The following is a 21,760-nucleotide window of genomic DNA, read 5'->3' on the forward strand; positions in this document are numbered from 1 at the left end:
CCCATGAGGTGAAGGGGGCTAGAGATTAAGTTTAATCACCAGAGGCACGGTTTAACTAGCCATACCTATGCAGTAAAACCTGAATCAATACTCTGAAACAATGAAGTGAGGGGACCTCTTCCAGGTTGGTGAACACATCAAAATGCCCAGAGGGTGACATGTTCAGAGATGGCATGGAAACTCTGTGTTCCCCAACCCCCATACCTTGCCTGTACATCTCTTCCATTTAGCTATTCCTGCACTGTGTCCTTTATAATAAAATTATAAATGTAAATAAAACACTTTCCTGAGTTTTAGGAGTCATCCTAGCCAATTACTGAACCCGAAAGTGGGTCCTGGGGAACCCCCAAATTTGTAGCCAAGTCAGACAGAACTGTGGGTAGCCAAGGGGACCCAGGACTTAACATTTGAAGGAAGGGCAGTCCATAAACTTGGGGAGTCCGACACTAAGGCTGGGCAGTTAGCATCAGAATAGGACTGAACTGTAGGACATCCAGTTCATGTCACCGAATACGGAAAACTGTTGTTGTTGAAACAACAATGCACAGTCTCTTTACCAATTGTTCCTACTACACATGCTAGTTGTCTGAATCATAAAATAAAGGCTAAGATAATCCAAAATGGAGCCTTTCTTGTTTCAAAAATCTCTGTATTGTTAACTCATTATTAAATACTAACAGGCTTCTCTTTGAAGATTTATTGCAGGGATGGAAAAGTTAGTAATGAGCTGTCAGGACTGCTACCACTAAGATATCATTATCTTGCATCTAATACTGGCTTAACACTTGGTCTTCTAGCTGAAAGTGCTTTAAGGAGTTAGTCTTAAGGAAATTTAAGGCCCAAAAGGCTGCAATAAGACATGAAAAATAATTTCAACAAGAAGCTACCTATACTGCAGAACAGAAATAGACCAGATTTGACACATATTTTACCTTTTAAAAATTGATATCTTCACATGTAATGAAATGGCACTATTTTCTTGGTTAGGTTTTTAACACATTACTACTCTATCTTTCAAAATGTCTAGAAGTGATATAGCATTTCTGTTGTTTTAAATTACTACTGAAAAATGTAGTAATTCATCATTTCAACAAAAATTCACGGAGAAAGAATTCATTTAGATAGAGAGAGGTGTGTAAAACCACTGGTAGATTCTACATGGGGCCATGCTATAAGATGGCTGTATAAAGTTTTTGCCTAAGTTAGTAATTCCCTTGGATGCGGTTCTGGATAGGCTTACCCAAAAATTTGAGAGAAAGGTAAGCAAAATATAACATTAACCTTTAAGAAGTAGAAATAACTCAATGATAGTACATTATATCCTAAACATCATTTAGAATTGTTTATTCTTAAGTAAACACAAAAATGCGTCTTTATTAGAGTTACACAATGTCTAGGTCTTACCTCATCTATGTTTCTAAGCCATTTGCTGATGTTTTCAAAACTTTTACCATTGGTGATGTCATATACTAGCATGATACCCATTGCTCCTCTGTAGTAGGAGGTTGTGATGGTGTGAAATCGTTCCTGGCCTGCCGTATCCCTGAAATAAACAGCAATAATTTGTGTTGAGCACTATGATATTACAACATTCTAGATAAAGGAAGGGCAAAACAGTAGAATGGTTTGGTAAGATCAACATTAAATCCACTATACGCTACAAAGCAAAACAGTACCACCACTCATTTAATTCTTAAATGGCAAATAACTATGGTTTATTCATAAGAACATATATACACATATACGCAACTATTTTTATTCAAAGGAAATTCATGACCTACCTACAGTGGATGAAAACCTGAAGGGAAAACCATAGAAAAATGACACGTAAAACTCTTGGAAGTTATTTTAAAATGAACACCAGCAAGTATGATAAAAACTCTTGAAATTCCATTTTATTCAGTGATCTAGTTCCATAGCGTAACACAAAAGCATATGGAATGTTTAGAACATTAGATTAAACCGTAGTACAGCCACATTTATCTTTAGGATCATTTACAAAATGTTGTAAAGATAACCTCATTTTTAAGTAACAAGATGGAAATACACAAATAATATTTTTCAATTCCTTCATGCCAAAGATCGGAGATACGTATTTTGCTCCTGTAATTACCCCCCTTGTTTGCATCACCAATATCTTCCTTTTATGGATCATTCTCATCAGCATACATACATGTTTCAGTATCCCCTTTTCTAAAAAAGCAAAATTAAAACAAAAAAACACTCTCAACCCTACATTCCTCCAACTAACACCACATTTTCTGTTCCCCTCCCCAGCAAACTTTCTTTTTTAACGTTTAAAATAATTATAGCCTCACAGGAAGTTACAAAAATAGTACAAAGTCTTGTGTATCCTCACCCAGCTCTCCTCCAATGGTAACATATTACACCACAGTACAAAAGCAAAACCAGGAAATTTACATTGGTACAATCAAAAGACCTTAAAGTTCACTTTTTTTAAAAAACATACACTCATATGTGTGTGTGGGTGCACATGCACGCATGTATGTAGTTCTCTACAATTTTTTCAGATGTACAGATTTGTGTAATCACCACCACAAACACGATAGAAAAATGTTGCATCACTCCTCCATCTCCTTTAGTCCCTATACTCCGGCCAATAAACTGTTGTCTATATCTATGATTTTGTCATTCCCAGAATGCTATATAAATGGAATCATGCTATATACAACCTTTTGAAATGATCGTTTTCACATTTTCCACCATGATCTCCTTGAGATCCATCAAAGTTGCTGCACGTATACTAGTCTGTTCCATTTTATTGCTGAATAGTATTCCATTGTATGGACATACCACTTTTAACTACTCACCCATGGAAGGACATTGGGTTGTGTCCAGTTTTGGCCATTACAAATAAAGTTGCTATGAATACTTATGCACAAGTTCCTGTGTGTACAGAAGTTTTCATTTCTTCGGGATGAATACCCAGGAATGTTACTGCTGAGCCATATGATATGTTTACATTTATAAGAAACTACAAAACTTTTCTAGAGTGGCTGTACCACTTTACACTCCAAGCAGCAATGTAACAGATCCAGTTTCTCTGCATCCATCAGCATTTGGTGTTGTCACTATTTTTTATTTTAATCTAATAAATAAGGCATGTAATGATACCTCATCATCATTTAAATTTGTATTTCTCTATGGCTAATGATGGTGAACATTTTTCATGTAATTATTTGCCATCCATATATCCTCTCTGGTAAAATGGCTGTTCTTGTCTTCTATCCATTTTCTAACTGGATTGTTTGCTGTCTTTTTTTTTTTTTTAAACACTGCTACATGTTGAGAGTTCTGTACCTAGTTTTCAATTCTCTTGACAAAGTCTTTTGTAGAGTGAAAGTTTTAAATATTGAAATCCAATTTATTGATTTTTTTAAGAATCTTTTATGGATCATGGTTTTAGCGTTATAGCTAAGAACTCTTCACCTAGTCTTAGGTCCCAAAGATTTTCTATGTTTTCTTCTAAAAGTTTTTGGTTTTACATTTTATATTTAAATTGTCGATACAGGGGTGCTTGGGTGGCTCAGCCAGTTAAGCATCTGCCTTCGGCTCAGGTCATTACCCCGAGGTCCTGGGATTAAGCCCCACATCAGGCTCCCTGCTCAGCAGGAAGTCTGCTTCTCCCTCTCCTCTGCCTGCTGCTCCCCCTGCTTGGGCTTTCTCTGTCAAATAAATAAAATCTTTTAAAAATAATGGTACATTTTGAGTTAATTTTTGTACAGGGTGTGAATTTTAAGTAGAGGTTCATATTTTTACATATGGATGTCCAACTACTCTAGCACCATTTGTTGAAAATGTTGAGGAAATAGCCTTTCTTTGTTGAATTGCTTTTGTACCTTTGACAAAAATCAATTGACCATGACCCAGTCTATTTCTGAGTTTTTCTTTCTGTTCCAATGACCTATGTGTTTATGCCTCCGCCCATACCATACTGTCTTGATTACTGTAGCTAAATAAAGTCTTAAACCCAGATAGATTCCTCCCACTTATTTTTGTCAGAGTTGTTTTAGCTAACCTAGACTTTGCATATAAGTTGTTGTTGTTTTTTAACTAGGCTCCATGCCCAGTGAGGAGCCCAATGTGGGACCCAATGGGGGGCTTGAACTCACAACCCTCAGATCAAGACCCGAGCTGAGATGGAGTCAGATGCCTAACCGACTGGGCCACCCAGGCAACCCTCCATATAAATTTTAAAACCAGCTTGTCTATGTCTACAAAAAAATCTCCCCAGCAAACTTTTTTAAAGAGATCTCTAATTTCTGTCTTCCCAAATTCATTTCTCAACCAATTCTAATCTGACTACTACTACTACTATTCTACCAAGACTGCTCTTCTTCAAAAGGTCTCCAAAAACCTCTGATAGCTAAATCCAAGATTTAGTTCCTCTTTTTTTTTTTAAGATTTTATTTATTTCTTTGATAGAGAGAGAGAGGCAGAGAGAGAGGGAACACAAGCAGGGGGAGTGGGAGAGTGGAAGCAGGTTTCCCACTGAGCAGGGAGCCCAATGTGGGGCTCGATCCCAGAATGCTGGGATCATGACCTGAGCCGAAGGCAGACACTTAACGACTGAGCTACCCAGGCGCCCCAGGATTTAGTTCCTTTTTATATATTTAAATCATTCATCAGGGGGCGCCTGGGTAGCGCAGTCGTTAAAGCGTCTGCCTTCGGCTCAGGGCGTGATCCTGGCGATCTGGGATCGAGTCCCACATCAGGCTCCTCCGCTGGGAGCCTGCTGCTTCCTCTCCCACTCCCCCTGCTGTGTTCCCTCTCTCGCTGGCTGTCTCTCTGTCACATAAATAAATAAAATCTTTAAAAAAAAAAAAAAAAAAAAATAAATAAATAAATCATTCATCAGGATACCATAAAATTGTCCACCTTCTCTTCTTGAAACATTTTATTCTCATGGCTTTTCTGACACCACGTGTTTCTGCTCTTAGTTGATGGCACTGACTGCTCATTCTCAGTAACTTTTGCTGGCATTCTAACATTCAGAGATACAGGAACTAACATTCTCTACATAGTAGCCAGAGTGATCTTCTTTAAATCTGATTATACCATTTTCTGCTTAAACGTCCAATAGCTTCAGTGAGGAAAGAATAGGTTTTTCAACAAATGGTGCTATAACAACTGGTTATCTCCATGCAAAAGAATGAAGTTGGACCCCTACCTTATACCATATATGAAAATTAATTTGAAACAGACCTAAGACCTGACATTAAAACTATAAAATTCTTTTTTTTAAAAGATTTTATTTATTTATTTATTTATTTATTTATTTATTTATTTGACAGAGAGAGAGAGCCAGCGAGAGAGGGAACACAAGCAGGGGGAGTGGGAGAGAAAGAAGCAGGCTCCCAGCAGAGGAGCCCGATGTGGGGCTCGATCCTGTAACGCCGGAATCACGCCCTGAGCCGAAGGCAGACGCTTAACCGCTGTGCCACCCAGGCGCCCCTAAAACTATAAAACTCTTAGAAGAAAATATGAGGAAGATGCTCAACATCATTAGTCATTAGGGAACTGTAAATCAAAATCACTTCATACACCCTAAGATAGCTATAATCAAAAAAGCAAATAAAGGATGTAGAGAAATTGGAACCCTCATACATTGTTTGTATAAATGTAAACTGATGCTGCCACTGTGGAAAATAGTCTCACAGTTCTTCAAAATGTTAAACATACAGCTACCATATGATCCTGCAATTCTACTTCTTGGTATACAATCAAGAGAAATGAAAACATATGCCCACATAAAGACTCATACATGAATATTCATAACAACATTATTCATAATAGCCAAAAAGTTGAAACAACCTAAATGCCCATCAACTCATCAATGAATGGATAAATAAAATGTGGTATAGTCATATAATGGAATATTACTCGGCCGTAAGACAGAAATAAGTACTGGTATCTGCTACAACATGGGTGAGCCTTGATAACATTACGTGAAAGAAATCAGACACAAAGGATCAAATAATGTAGAATTCCACTTATATGAAATGTCCAGAATAGGAAAATCTACACAGGCATAAAGTATATTAGTGGCTGCCCTGGCTTAGGGGTTTGGTCAGGATGGGGAGTGGCTGCTGAAGAGTACAGTTTCAAAAAAAAGAGTATGGAGTTTCTTTTTGGGAATATAAACATGTTCTAAAATTGTGATGATGGTGAATATATACCTTGTAAATACACTAAAAAGCTAATTTTATACTTCAAATGGGTGAATTATGGTATATGAATTATGTCTCATCTCCATAAAGACATCACAAAACAGAAAAGATTACTAGGCTTAAAAAACAAAATTTCCAATTCATTATAACCAGAACCAGTTCCAAAATCCTTAAGGTTTACAAGTATTACAGGACTTGTTCTTTTCTCCACCCCCCAAATTCTGAGGGACTCCTTTCCTTGACAACTAGAGTCACGTTTTTGTTGCTGCTGCTGTTGTTTTTAACGTCCCCAAATTCACAAGCTTGTTTTCCACTTGACAGCCTCTGCACTAGCTGTTCCCACAGCCTGCCTGTACATGATTGGCTCCTCATGTTCACATTTTAACCATCACGTTAACAATGAAGCCTTCTCTGACCACGCAATTTAAATAGTCATCCAGTCGCTCTCCATTCCATATCCCTACTTAACTTCTCTGTGTAACACTTATTACAGATTTATTTTCCTGTTTGTCTCCCATGTCCTCTAAAATGAAAGTTCCATCAGAGATCTGTCGGTCATGTTCATTACAGAATCCATGCTATCTACACCTGGCGAATAAGCATTCAAATGTTAATGAGTCAGTATTTCAGAAGATTACCTTGCAGATTCTGTATTATTTTACATATGAAGGTGCATGATCCTTAAAAACATATTTTAAAAATGCTTATACACCTAAAAATATATGTAGCCAGAGATATAACAGAACTACCAATACATGAATATTCTTTACAGTCAATCCTGGTGTACAATTACCATGTTCATACATCTGCCCTCTATCCATCTATCCATCAACTCAAATACTGTGTGCTAGGCATTCTACAAGAACGCGCACAGAACATGGGTTTGGAGTCAGATCCAAGTTTATCCTCAGATTCCAACCCTTCCAGGTGGGTGAACTTGAAGGTACACAACCACTCTGAATCTTTGTTTTTTCATTCACAGCCAGAAGAAATAACTAAAGTAAAATTCTGTAATTTATTTGTGTGTGGTATAAATGAGCCCAATCTGTAGTATAAGAATATGCAAAGATGTAATAATGTCATTTTGAGATTCAAAATTTGTGTTTTCAAGATGTCGTAGGTCAAAACCATCTCTGCACATGTTCAAGTTAGTACCTGTCTGTGGTTAAGCTGTACTCAAAGCTGGTTCACAAGGAAATCCCTGGCTTTGCCTGAAGCCTATTTCTGAATAAATGTAAAATAAAATGATTTTTTATTTAGCCAAGTTAAAGACGACCTAGCTGGATTTTTCAACTTTTGTAAGAGAATTTCAGCCCTGTCACTTGCCCATCTCGTATCAAAGTATATGGATCTGCCCTTTAAAATAATGTAAAATCCCATTTATTCATTCTGCAACTATTTATTGAACTGTAAACAGGAAAAAAGTCCTGCCTTAATGAAGTTTTTATATGCTACTGGGGGTAGACAACCAAATAAATCATAATTTCTAGAACTGTACATCTTCAGAGGGTGAAAAGTACCAAGAACACAAAAAGTAGAGAGACTTGGGGCTGATGTCGGGGACGGTGCAACAAGTAAAATTTTAAACAGGGTGGTGAGGGAAGGCCTCAGTGAGAAGGTAAAGGGAATAAGGAAGTACCTGGGGGTAACAATGTTCCAAGAAGAGGTAAGAGCAAGTACCATGGTCCTGACCCATGGTTGAGGAATAATAAGGAGGTCAATAGGACTTCAGCTTTTCCTGAGATGAGAAGTCTATTGAAGGGTTTTACAAAAAGAAGTAACTTAACCTGAGTTTAAAAAGAATCATTCTATTTACTGTGTTGGAAATGGGTGTGTATGGAGAAGCAGAGTCAGGCGGTAATGTAATACCAACAAACTGCCAACAGAGCTGTCATTTAAGAAAAACCATCTAAGACACATGCTATCAGTTCTCCCAAGTTGTATCTAACTTAAATCGAGTTAGATCAGTAAATGCTACATACACAGGCACACATACATATTTCTATCTGTATATTTATTTACATTCTTAGAACACAATTTTTATCATCATTACCTTTAATATATTAATTAAAAATCACAAGAAGGAGCTTTATGAAAATGTATTCTGTATTTGTTATGATGTTTTCTCCCCCATTCTTTACATTAATTCTGAAAAGAGTAATGTAATCTATTGTTGGTAGCCCCCCTTCTCAGTCCTTTTTATACCTTTGCCCCTAAAGAAATTTCTAGGTAAGTTTTACAAATTAAGCATAAGTTGTTCTTCAGAGATAGTGTATTTACATCTTCCATTTTCCTCAATTCTGAATTGTTTTATCTTTTATTAATCTTATCTATTTAGTCACAAAGTATCTATAATCACGTGTAACTTATGATTTCATGAAAGAACAACAAAAATTCTGTCTCATCACGGTAGAAATAGTTTAGTTCTTTTCTAAATTGGTAAAAAGTATAAATCAACTAATAATTCCATGCCCCTAGAAAGGGGTTAAAGTTTCCTAGCTAAAACCCAGGATGGGAAAGTATTTACTGAAGACAAAGAGTGTATAGCAGCCGGGCTTCCAGAAGTGCCTACTGGCTATATATGGGAGGCACAGAAAATTTTACTTCATTTTTTGTCATTAGTAATAATAACTTAAAGAGATCTTCCACAGCATTTCACTATGAACGACGACTCCCAACACCGTCTAGCAAGGATATGCGTTCTTCTTCCCCATTCATTCACATTACAAAATTAGCAAATTATATACCTATATCGGTGTCAAATCTATGACTAAATTCTCTACTAACAAAGAATACACTGCAAAAGAAACCACTTAAATTTAAATCAACAGCACTTAGGTTTTATAATACTGATTAGAAATGAAATGTTAATATAAAAGATACTGAAATATTAATGGCCCCTCTGAAACGAAGGTAATCACTAGATTCAGAGTTAAGTTTCTGTTTTGATCCATGACATTCTATTCCATCTCTTCTTTTAGTCTCGTCCATCTTCCAAAATCTCTTACACCCAGCTACCTTCCTTCTATTTATATGCTTCCCCTGCTAAGGGTTTTAAACGCTTTCTACATCCCATTTTCATTTACACAGGTCATACATTTAAACCTTCCAACATGACTGTATCCACCCCACAAGATGATCTGGCTCCTTGACTCCTTGATCTCAAATTACCCTTTTCCTGAGTCCTGCCTAGATACTTCTATCAGCCCCTACCAATTGTTAAGGCAATCAACCATTTATTATGAACCAGAAACAGAATTCTTGCTCAATATCTCTAAGCTAATTGATGATCCTTTGCCCAGGGCTAAAAATAGCCACAGCTGCTTATTCATTGCCCAAATTATTTTTAGGTTTGCATGCACATACACAGCAGGTTGACCCCAATAGGCAAAACCAGGTATTAAGTATCCGAAGAGCAATTAAACACTTTATGTACTCACAATATATTTCTATGTACCATAATACAGATTTTAAGCCTGTTTCAATATCACTCAACTCGGTTTTCCTTTCTTCTAATTTTTTTCTTCTCAGCCTACGTTTAAGGTTTCTGAAATTACAACCCAGTAGCAACAAACTTTCCTTACATAAAATAATAGACACACAGCTAAGAGAATGTTGTGAAATCCTATTTTTTTCCCACTGATATATTATAAAAGGAGTGATATGTTCCTAGGAACTAAAATAGCTCATTTCCTTACTTGTTAGTCCCACATGCAGGGTCAAGGAAGCTGTGTGCTCTGGCTGCTATTATGACAGCTATTTTTAGTCTGGGCACTGACAGCACTAGAGCAGGCCAGAGACAACATCAATGTTCTCTGCAAAGCAGAGACCCCAAATTTTCTAACTCTGTGTTTTTGATAACATAATGACGTTATTTCTTACTTTATAAATTAGGATGTCAAATTTTGCACTGGGGTGTTTTGTGTGTGTGTGTGTGTGTGTGTGTGTGTGTGTGTGTGTTTTTAAGATTTTATTTTTAAGTAATCTCTACACCCAACGTGGGGCCTAAACTTATAACCTGGAGATCAAGAGTCACACACTCCACCCGACTGAGCCAGCCAGGGGTCCTACACTGAGTTTTAACAAGACCTGGATTTCCTCAGAGATATGCAATTTCTCTACTTCAAAATATCATTAGTTTTAACTATGCTTATCTTCATTTAAAAAAAAAAAAGAAGTCTGAAACCTGCTCTTGCAGAGCTTATATTCCAGTGGCGAAAGGAACGAGCAAATAAACAAACAAATATATGATCCCAAACTGTGATCAATGCTAACAAGGTAAACAGGATAGAGTGACGAAGAATGGGGTAAGGGGAAAGGAAGACATAATCTAGATAGGAGGAGGAGGGAGGTCCCTGACACTTATGGTGAGTGAGAAGTATGAACAGAAATCACCAAACAAGGTCATTTAGTCAACAAATATTTGAGCATCTGTATTTGCCAGGTTCTGTTCTATGTGGTCATTATAATAACCACATATCAGACAGATAGGATCCCCAGCCTAAAAAGGGGAGGAATAATAGACATTTTTTAAAAATATGGTAATTTTATGTTTTTTAAATGTATTTATTTAATAGAGATAGAGAGAAAGAGCATGTGGGGCTCAATCCCACAACCCTGAGATCATGACCTGAACAGAAATCAAGAGCTGGATGCTCAACCGACTGAGCCACTCAGGCGCCCCAAAAATATGGTAACTTTAGATACTAAAAAATACTATGATAAAGATCAACTAGGATAAATGTGACAGTGCCTGAAGGACTGGGCTGCTTTAGCTTGAAATCATGCAAGGCCTCCCTCAGAGGATAATGTGGAACTAAGATCCAAATGAGAAGGCAGCAGGATAAAGATCTGATGAAAAGCATTCCAAGTGGAATAACAGTTGAAGTACAAAGGCCCTGAGATGGGAGCATGCTTGGCATGCTCAAGGGAGAGAAAATGGCCACACCGACTGGAGCAAAACTGGTGAGAGATGAGGTCAGAAGGGGTAGTAGCCACAACCTGACATTTTCAAATTTCATTTCTGATGAAATGGGAAGCTTCTGGAATGAAGTGGTACTTCAGAATGTTCAGTCTAGCCACAGTTGGGGGTGAGGGGGGTGGGGGTGTTTGAGGGAGGTCTATAGAGCATGTACAAAGGTCCCAAATTGGAAAAGAGCTTGCCATGTTCACGAAATTGAAAGATCAGCTGCACAAGAGACCACAAAATGAGGTTGAAGCCATTCTGTTAACTGTGGTAAGGAATCTGGATTTGGAATTTGGACTTTCATTTGAAATGCAATGGAATTCAAATGGCTATGAATGGGGAAGGAATGACATCTATACTTGATTTATATTTGAAAAAAGATTACTCTGGCTGTTATGTGGAAAAAGGCAAAAAGGAAGAAGGCACAAAGGGAAATAAGGACCTGTTAGGATATTAAGAACCTGCCTACTGCAGTGGCTCAAAGAAGCAGTACTGGTGGCTTGGACTGGGGTAACAAAGGAGACAGCCAATTGTATATGGATTCTAGACATAGAAGATGAATCAACAGGGCTTACCAAAGAGGATGTTGGCATTAGGGGACTGGGAAGAATCAAAGATGACTCCCCAAGAATCTGGCACCTTACGTAGGTAAATGGTTAATTCCTCTACAATGTGTGACTATTGATTTCTGGTTGACTGTGCTGATGTTAAATCTGCTGCTGGCTGGGGTGCCTGGGTAGCACAGCTGGTTAAGTAGCTGCCTTTGGCTCAGGTCATGATCCCAGGGTCCTGGGATCGAGTCCCACGTCAGGCTCCCTGCTCAGTGGGGAATCTGCTTCTCCCCTGCTTGTGCTCTCTTGCTCATGCTCTCTCTCTCACATAAATAAATAAAATCTCTAAAAAAAAATTTTGCTGCTGGTACAAAATACAGATGCCAACAGTAACAAACATTTCTGATCAACTGCCCTTAAAAACAAAACAAGAAAAGGCAAACTCGAAGTAACTCACTATGGTTTTTTTCCTGGTAGGACCTGCAACACTATGGAAAATGTAGACAGATCCTGAAATGGAAACTTCTAGAGATCTAGGATTTAAAAAGCCACAGCTGCTTCTCTATCAGCCAAACAGGCTAATTTTAGGCCTACACACGTGCCTTGGCCAGGGTGAGACCCATCTCCACACCTATGCAACAGATAGCCTATAAGACCCTTGGAAAAAAGACAAGAAGTGAAGATCATTCAAGTAAAGAAAAATAACACGAATCTTTAGCACAGACTGAAGAAAAGTTTCTCAAATCAATATTCAATCACAGAATGGAATTTTTCATGCTGAAACAAGAATCTGAATATATTCATTCAAACTAGAGACAGATTTAAAAGAAAAAATCACTATGCTTTTTTAGTAGCACCTGGAAGAAAAACATTTAAAGTTGAGTAAGGATAGCGTTTTGAATTATGAGTAATGGGTTTTTCATGCTAAAAGCCTTCTTCAATTATGAGAATTGGGTTTTTGATGCTAAAAGCCTTCTCAAGTTGGAGATGCATGGTCTCCTTCTCCCTGGACTGTTAGCATGCAAACTTTCAAAAGCAAAGAAAGAAAATCAGCTAGCACAATGCTAACCTCTTAAAAACTATCAACTGCAAATTTTCACCACTCATTCCTAATCTTTATAGGAAATGGGTATTTCAAATTAAAAGCAGTCTTCTATATGAAAATATAGACTAAATGAAATTTTCCTTCTCAAGTGTTTTTACCCAAAAGAGGTTATATATTTTTAAAGATTTTATTTATTTATGTGACAGAGAGACAGCCAGCAAGAGAGGGAACACAGCAGGGGAGTGGGAGAGGAAGAAGCAAGCTCCCAGCGGAGGAGCCCGATGTGGGACTCGATCCCGGAACGCCAGGATCACGCCCTGAGCCGAAGGCAGATGCTTAACGACTGCGCTACCCAGGCGCCCCCAAAAGAGGTTATATTAATAATGTCTAAAACTCAAATTCTAAATTAGAAATGTTACCATTTCTGTGCTATACTTGAGATTTATAGGTACAGTTGAGATCTTTTCTAGATTAATCTTGAGGGCCACACCGGAGGACTTACTGTTGCAAAAGAACATCTTCTGGAAAGGCTCTCTTTTTCAAAAACAAGTGTTAGTTGTTACTATTTACCTCTAGAAGCTACAGAAACTAAAATGAGAGGGAGAAAAAATACTTAAAGCCACAGGACAAGAAACAGAAGGGAAAGTTTGTGGGGTGCCTGGGTGGCTCAGCGGGTTAAGTGTCTGACTCTTAATTCTGGCTCAGGTCATGATCTCAGGGTTGTGAGATCAAGCCCCAGGTGAGGCTCACACACCGGGCATGGAGCCTGCTTAAGATTTTCTCTCTCCCTCTCTCTTAAAAAAAAGGGGGGGGGGGAGTTTGTGGAAGTCAGTGTAGAGGAGGAAGAATAGGACAAATTTAGTAGGGAGAAGGTTTTATGTATTATATAAAGAAAAATATATCTTAAAAAATAGTTTTTTGCACTTTTGTTTTTGCTGTATACATTCACATGTAAATGTACATGTAAACTGAGTCAGAGTCACAATGTAAAACGTATCTCTTACCATGAAAAAGGCTTGAACATTATTGGTTTAAAGTGTGCACAGAGGGGATGCAGTTGAGAGGAAAGCCAATCAGTGTGGCAGAGCCCATAGGGCCAATGCTGGGATAAGGCATGGGGCTAAAAAAGGTCAGGGAGGAGAGTTGGTTGAAATTCAGAATAAATAATTGACATCCATTCCCTTGAGATTAGCCTATAATTATAATGAAACAGAGTATAAGGCACAGTTCATTTGCTGAGTTACTTCCCAGTTAAAGTAAGGAAAAAAATCAATTATCACCAAGTGGACTGTGCTTCAAAAGGAATCATTAAATTTAGGAAATACTTTAAAATGTCTACATTTTATTTAAATTTGTATTAAATTTTAAAGACATTATAAAGATTATACCTCTAAGTACATGGTCAGGTAATGACATTCTGGTTAAACATATCCTACTCTTCTAATTATTAGCTCTGTTTGGCACCTGGGTGGCTCAGTCAGTTAAGCGCCCAACTCTTAATTTCAGCTCAGGTCCTAATCTCAGGGTTGTGAGATTGAGCCCCGTGTTGGGCTCTGCACTGGGCATGGAGTCTGCTTAAGATTCTCTCTTGGAGCTCCTGGGTGGCTCAGTCAGTTAAACATCTGCCTTTGGCTCAGGTCGTGATCCTGGGGTCCTGCAGATCAAGCCCTGTGTCGGGCTCCCTGCTCAGTGGGGAGTCTGCTTCTCCCTCTCCCTCTGACCCTCCTCCCTGCTTGCACTCTCTCTCAAGTAAATAAATAATATCTTAAAAACAAAAAATTCTCTCTCCCCCTGCCTCTCTCCAACCCCCATGCTCATGTGCACTCTAAAATAGTAATATCAATATTAATAAATTACTATTATTAATATTAATAGCAACTCTCTTTCGAAGGGAATAACTTTTTGAAACTGTCTTTGGATTCTGGGACAGTGTTCTCTCCTAATTCTCTAACTTTCTCCTCTGCAGTCTCCTTTGCTAACTTCTGCCTCCACTCATATCGTAAAATAAGATGTTATTATTCTTAGGGTTCTAGCCTCTTAATGGAAGATCGCCAAATAATAGTAGCTATGTTTTATTAAACATTAATTACGTATCACACATGGCTCTTAGTGCTTTACATGTACCACTCATTCTTATAACCACTTTATGACAGGTCCTTTTACGGTGAAACCCGAGATAACAATGAATTCAAATTTAGCACAATTACCGACTGGTAATGAAAAAAATGACAGGACTGGAAAGAGCAGCAAAATCAACTGTCAAACTGCACTACTTATAGGAAGCAGTATAGTAATTAACAGTGTTACTCTCACCTCTACAGTCTGAGCATGTAATGCATCCCTGCTCTGCCATTTACATGCTGAAGATCTTAGTTATTTCAAAATGCATCCATTTCATTATCTATAAAACAGGGATAATCCAGAGAAAGGAAAATATACACCTACACAGAGATTTATAGCAGCTTTATGTGAATGACCAAGTTGTGATGTATCTTAACTACTCAGCAATAAAAAGTAATGAACTTACTAATACACATAAAAATCAGTGATAATTTTCAAAATAATTACACTGAAAGAAGCCAGCCCAAAGCCTCCCCCACCCGGCCCCCCAGAAAAGACGAAAGAAAAGAAGACACTATATGATTGTATTTATATACAGTACTAGAAAATGGAAACTAGTCTACAGTGACAGAAAGCAGAAGAATGGTTGCTTGGGGACAAGAAATAGGAAGGAAGGACAGATTACAAAGAGGCTTCAAGGGTGGATATGTTCATTATCTTGACTGCGGTGATGGTTTCACAGATTTATATATATGTCAAAACTCACCAAACTGTACACTTTAGTTATATCTCAACAAGGCTGTTAAAAAAAGGGAATAACAAATCTCACAGGGTTCTTCTGAGTATTTAATAGGTTAATATATATATAAAACACTTAATATTTACTATAAAATACTCTATTCTAATTTTAAAGTCTATGATTCATACTTGAATACAAATTTAAAGAATTTCATTTTACTTCTATGGGTCAAATGCTATATAAACTAATAAAAATAATGCCTATATAAAAAGTCATAAACACATTAAAGGAAACAAATATTTTAGCTTAAAACTCTCAAAGCAATGAACTAATTTTTTATATTGAGTGTGTGTGAGCAAAGTATGGTGCTAAAGGCTCTACATAGATTATTTCGTGTAATCCTTAGAACAATCTTTTGAGGTAAGTGGTATTATCTCTATTTTACAAATGAAGATACAACAGCCTCACAGTGTTATGTAACTTGCTCAAGTTCATAGAATAAGTGGAAAAGGTAAAACACTCAGCCAGATCTCATGGACTGAAAATAAATAAAGTCCATGTCAATTATTTATTTATTTTTAAAGTAATCTCTCCATCCAACATGGCACTCAAACTCCCAACCCCGAAACCAAGAGTCACATGCTCTACCAAGTGAGCTGTCAGGTGCTCCATGTCCATAATTTTTTTACTTCACTGAAAGAAGGTGACCTGACTGCTGGCTTTACAAAGGAAAGTCTCACAGAATCTAAACAGGTGACAAGGAAGGATTTCACTGCCAAACCTTCAGGAACTTGGCAATCTACTATATAAAGTAGGTAAATCAGCATCACTTACCATATCTGTAGCTTGATCTTCTTCCCTTGCAATTCAACTGTTTTGATCTTAAAGTCTATTCCTACAACACAGAAAAAAAAAAAGGTAAATTGTATCTATGGCTCTGAACTTAGCTCTCCTAAAATTAACTGGAGTAAAAATAAAAACACATTTTTATTTTTATTTAATTTAATTTATTTATTTGACAGAGAGAGAGAGACAGCGAGAGAAAGAACACATGCAGGGGGAGTGGGAGAGGAAGAAGCAGGCTCCCTACTAAGCAGGGAGGCCCACGCAGGGCTTGATCCCAGGACCCTTGGATCATGACCTGAGCTGAAGGCAGATGCTTAACGACTGAGCCACCCAGGCACCCTAAAAACACACTTTTAAAATGTGTGTTTGGCTCTTGATACTAAGTATGCAAATTCTGAGCAAATTATCCAATTTTAATCTTGAGTAATAGAAGATCCAACATGGCAGAAGAAACAGCTCTATAGAAAGAGTTTTTACAATTAGGAAATGAAAAGGTAAACTTTAAAGTATCTAAAATTTCCTTTTTAGGTAGGCTCTACACCCAATATGGGGCTTGAACTCATGACCCCCAAATCAAGAGTCGCATGCTCTACCAACTGAGCCGGCTAGGCACCCCTAAAATGTCTAGTATTTTAATGCAAAAGAATAAAACTATGTTTCCTAGTAGGAAAAAAAAAATACAGCCTTTACTAGCTTGCAAAGTAAAAGACTATTACCAGGGATAAAGAGGGTCACTTGTTTCTTTTCTTTTTTTTAAGATTTTATTTGTGAGAGAGAGACTACACATGCGTACTTGCAGCGAGGGAGGAGAGGAAGAAGCAGACTCCCTGCTCAGCAGGGAGCCCGACATTGGACTCGATCCCAGGACCCTGGAATCATGACCTGAGCCAAAGGCAGGCACTTAACTGAGCCACCCAGGCACCCAAGAGGGTCATTTCATAATGATAAAAGTGTGAATTCATTAAGAAGGCATAAAAATACTAAATGTTTAATCATCTAATAACACAGAATTTCAATATACCTGAAGTGAAAGTATTGCAGATCTCCCAGACTTGTCTGCTCCCTAACCAACCAAAATCTTCAACTTGGGTTGAGTTTCCCATACCCGAATCAAAAGAAAAAGAGGGCCATGTGCCTGGCATTCATAAATCTCAGGCTTTATCTACAGCCCATATTTTTGTTTCTCTATGAATTACTGAGAAAATTGTCCTACAGTGACCTAGTTGTCAAGACCAACTCTGAACAAGACTAACAATTCCAATTAGGCATACAATTTGTTAATTAATGACAAACCTGACAACCATTACTATTTCAGAAAACTTCCTGAAGAGAGGTGAAATTAGGACATGGTCTGAAACCTCCATATCTTGTGAGATAGAAACTAGGTACAACTGGAAAATTAAGATTTTAGGCTGTTTTAAGCCACCTACCTCCATCCTAGACTCCTCGAGTTTCTCTCTTGATCAATGTTTTCTATCCTCAAAACTAGTCAGCAGTGGTTAAAGCAGTTCTTCATTCTTTTCTGCACAAAAACTCTCCTTATCTACCTCGGCTGTTTATACCTCAATCTTTATTACTGGTTTTTCCTTATCTCTCTGAACTTTTCTAAAAATTGGAGTGAACTTTTCTATCTTCACTCATTCCCTTGGTGATTTTCACTAATTTCATGGCTTTAAATTCCACACACACTCAAATTTATATCACAACTCTCAAATTTATATCACAGCCCAGACCTCTCTCTTGAACTCCAAACCTGAGATAACCATTTATTGTCTATCTTCAAATCCCATCTTTCGCAAAGACTAAAGCAGAAGTCCTTAAAAAGGGTTCATAAGGCCCTACGCATTCTGCCCGCTTCCCTCTTTTTCTATCCTGTCCTCATAATTCTCTGCATCTTTCTCTGATCTAGCTAAGTGTATCAGCCCCCTTGTTGTTCCACACACAGGTCACGAAGATTCCCACCTCAAGGCCTTTGCATATAATTATTCTCCCAACTTGGAATACCTCTTTTCCATCCATTATAGCTCCCTCCCCTCACTATCCTTTCCTAAGTGCCAACATTACCCCATGTCTCTCACCCTATGTCCATTGTCTGTTAATAATCCCTACTCTTCTTCCTTACTTTTTATCTTTAACATCCTTCAAATATACTTTATTTACTTATTCCTGTTATTTATTGTCTGTCTCCCTATGCCAACAGATAAGATCCACAAGGGTAGGAATTTTTATGTTTAATTCAGTTAAATTCCCAGCACCTAGAGCTATGCCTGACATAAAAGCAGACATTCAGAAAGTATCTGAATAAACAGATAAATGATGTTTTCTAGAGAAAGTGAAATGGTACCTGAGAAAAGATATATAGATATTTCACCCTTCGGATGAAATTCACTTATAGAGGCTCAGGCCAAAATATGAACAACAAAAGTTCCAATGAGATACCAAAACCAAAACAAACCAAAAAAGAGAACCTGAAGGAAACAGAGGCAATGCAGAGAAAGAGAAAAGACGGCTCCTTTTATCTTCTCAGAACAAGATGGGGAAAAAAAGAGAAAGGGAGGAAGGAAAATTAACCTGAACCAGAAAATTCTTGGAAATTAAAAGGGGAGGGGCGGATAATATATTAAACAGAAAGACTGAAAGAGAAAATTGAGATCTCCCAGAAAATATATAACAAAATGACAAAGAATGGAATTTATGTGATATATGACAGAAGATCAAACCAGGAAGTCTGACATCTAATTAACAGAAGTTCAAGAAAGAACAGAAAAAATGACATATAGAAAATAATAATTTAAAAACTGTACAAGAAATCTGCACAGCAAACAACAGAACTAAAAGGCAACCTACAGAAAAGGAGACGATATTTACAAATGACATATGTGATAAAGGGTTAATATCCTAAATACATAAAGAACTTATAAAACTCAACACCCGAAAAACTCATAATCCAATTAAAAAATGGGCAGAAGACATGAATACATATTTTCCCAAAGAAGACATACAGATGGCCAACAGAAACATGAAAAGATGCTCGACATCACCTATCACCAGGGTAACACATCAAAACTACAATGAGATTATCACATTACATATGTCAGAATGGTTAAAATCAACAACCCAAGAAACAACAGGTGTTGGCTAGGATGTGGAGAAGGGGGAACCCTCTTGCACTGTGGGTGGGAAGGTAAACTGCTCCAGCCACTCTGGAAAACAGTATGGAGGTTCCTCAAAAAGTTACAGAAGTACCCTATGATCCAGCAATTGCACTACTAGGTATTTACCCCAAAAATACAAAAATACTAATTCAAAGGGATACTGCACCCTGATGTTTATATCAGCATTATTTACAATAGCCAAATTACGGGAACTGCCCAAAAAGCCCACTGATTCATGAATGGATAAAGAAGATACAGATGGGGCCTGGATGGCTCAGTCAGTTAGGTGTCTGCCTTTGGCTCAGGTCCTGATCCCAGGGTTCTAGGATTGAGCCCCATGCTCCCTCTCCCTCTGGCCTTCACCCCCAACTCATACTCTTGCACTCTCTCCCTTACAAATAAAATCTTTAAAAAAAAAAAGAGAGAGAGAGAGAGAGACGATAACGACACCCACACACTGGAATATTTATCAGCCATAAAAAAGAATGAAATCTTACAAACACATGGATGGAGCCAGAGAATATTATTATGCTAAGTGAAATAAGTCAGTCAAACAAAGACAAATACATATGATTTCACTCATATGTGGAATTTAAGAAACAAAACAAATGAGCAAAGGGAAAAAAAAATAAAAGGAGAGAGAGAGGCAAACCAAGAAACAAAACTCTTAACTACAGAGAACAAACCAATGGTTACCAGAAGGGAGGTGGGTGGCGGGATGGGTAAAATAGGTGATGGGGATTAAGGAGTGCACTTGTGATGAGCACCTGGCGTATGGAAGTGCCGAATCACCATACTGTACACCTGAAACTAATATACTGTACATTAACTGGAATTTAAATTAGAACTTTATTAAAGATTTTATTTATTTGATGGCGAGAGACAGCAAGACAGAGAACACAAGCAGGGAAAGCGGGAGAGGGAGAAGGAGTCTCCCCAATGAGCAGGGAGCCCGACATGGAGCTTGATCCCAGAACCCTGAGATCATGACCTGAGCCTAAGGCAGACGCTTAACGACTGAGCCACCCAGGCACCCCTAAATTAGAACTTTAAAAAAATTGTGCAAGAAAACTTCACAGAACTAAAAGAATCTATTTTAGATGGACTCACCAAATGCCCAGCATAACGAATAAAATAAGGTCTATACCAAGTAGTAGCGCCATGAAATTTCAAGACACCAGAAATAAAGATAATATTATAAAAGCTTGCAGAAACAAAATGGGCCGTATTAAAAATCAAAAGTGACAACTCTGAGCTTGTACTTTTCAACAGCAACACTAGAATACAATAAGATAATGTTTTTTTAAAGATTTTATTTGACAGACAGAGCACGAGAGAGTACAAACAGGGGAAGTGACAAAGGGAGAGGGAGACACAGGGTTGACGCAGGGCTGGATCCCAGGACTCTGGGATCATGACCTGAGCAGACGGCGGACACTTAACTGACTAAGCCACCCAGGTGCCCCAATAAGATAATGTCTTTAAAAAATATTTTCAACCTGACACACCTGGCTGGCTCAGCCAGTATCATGCGACTCGATCTCACAGACATGAGTCTAAGACCCACATGGAGTACAGAGCTTTCTTTAAAAAAACAAACAAAAGTATTTGTTTTAAAGATTTTTATTTATTTATTTATTTGACAGAGATAGAGCAGGAGAGCACAAGCAGGGGGAGCAGCAGAGGGAGAGGGAGAAGCAGGCTCCCCGCAGAGCAGAGAGCCCAATGTGGGGGCTCAATCCCAGGACTGAGTCACCCAGGCACCCCACAAAAGTATTTTCAACCCATATCCAGCCCCAAATCAAATGAAAGTAAAATAAATGCATTTCCACACATGAAAGATCTCTAAATAGTTAGCTCCCATGCATCTTTTCTAAGACAACTACCAGGAGATTGCTTTGCCAAAAATAAGAAGAAATCCAGCCAACAGTGAGGTAAATGGCAGCTCAAACTGGCCTAGAGAGCAACCAGTTCAGAAGCGAATGAGGACAGAAAAGGACAGAAAAAAAACGAGAGGAAAGTTCCAAGAAGTATGCCTACTCGGAGAGGGAGGGGAAGAAATGGTATTAATGTAATTTGTACGAAAAACAGAAATACAGGGGTGCTTGGGTGCCTCAGTTGGTTAAGCATCTGCCTTCGGCTCAGGTCGTGATCCCAGGGTCCTAGGATCGAGTCCCGCATCAGGCTCCCTGCTCTGTGGGGAGCC

General features: G+C 38.0%; 1 protein-coding gene across 1 annotated transcript in view; it reads right to left on the reverse strand.

Annotated features, from left to right (window-relative positions):
* RAB10 (RAB10, member RAS oncogene family) overlaps positions 1 to 21,760 on the reverse strand; it is an 82,839-nt gene that overhangs the window by 11,817 nt on the left and 49,262 nt on the right. The window contains exons 2-3 of the mRNA XM_026520276.4: positions 16,388 to 16,448; positions 1,405 to 1,543 (exon numbers count right to left, since the gene is read on the reverse strand). Coding sequence (XP_026376061.1) covers positions 1,405 to 1,543; positions 16,388 to 16,448 — 200 coding nt within the window. The remainder of the gene's footprint in view (positions 1 to 1,404; positions 1,544 to 16,387; positions 16,449 to 21,760) is intronic.

Source organism: Ursus arctos, unplaced genomic scaffold (assembly GCF_023065955.2).
Source record: "Ursus arctos isolate Adak ecotype North America unplaced genomic scaffold, UrsArc2.0 scaffold_8, whole genome shotgun sequence".
In the NCBI taxonomy this organism is placed as follows: Eukaryota; Metazoa; Chordata; class Mammalia; order Carnivora; family Ursidae; genus Ursus; species Ursus arctos.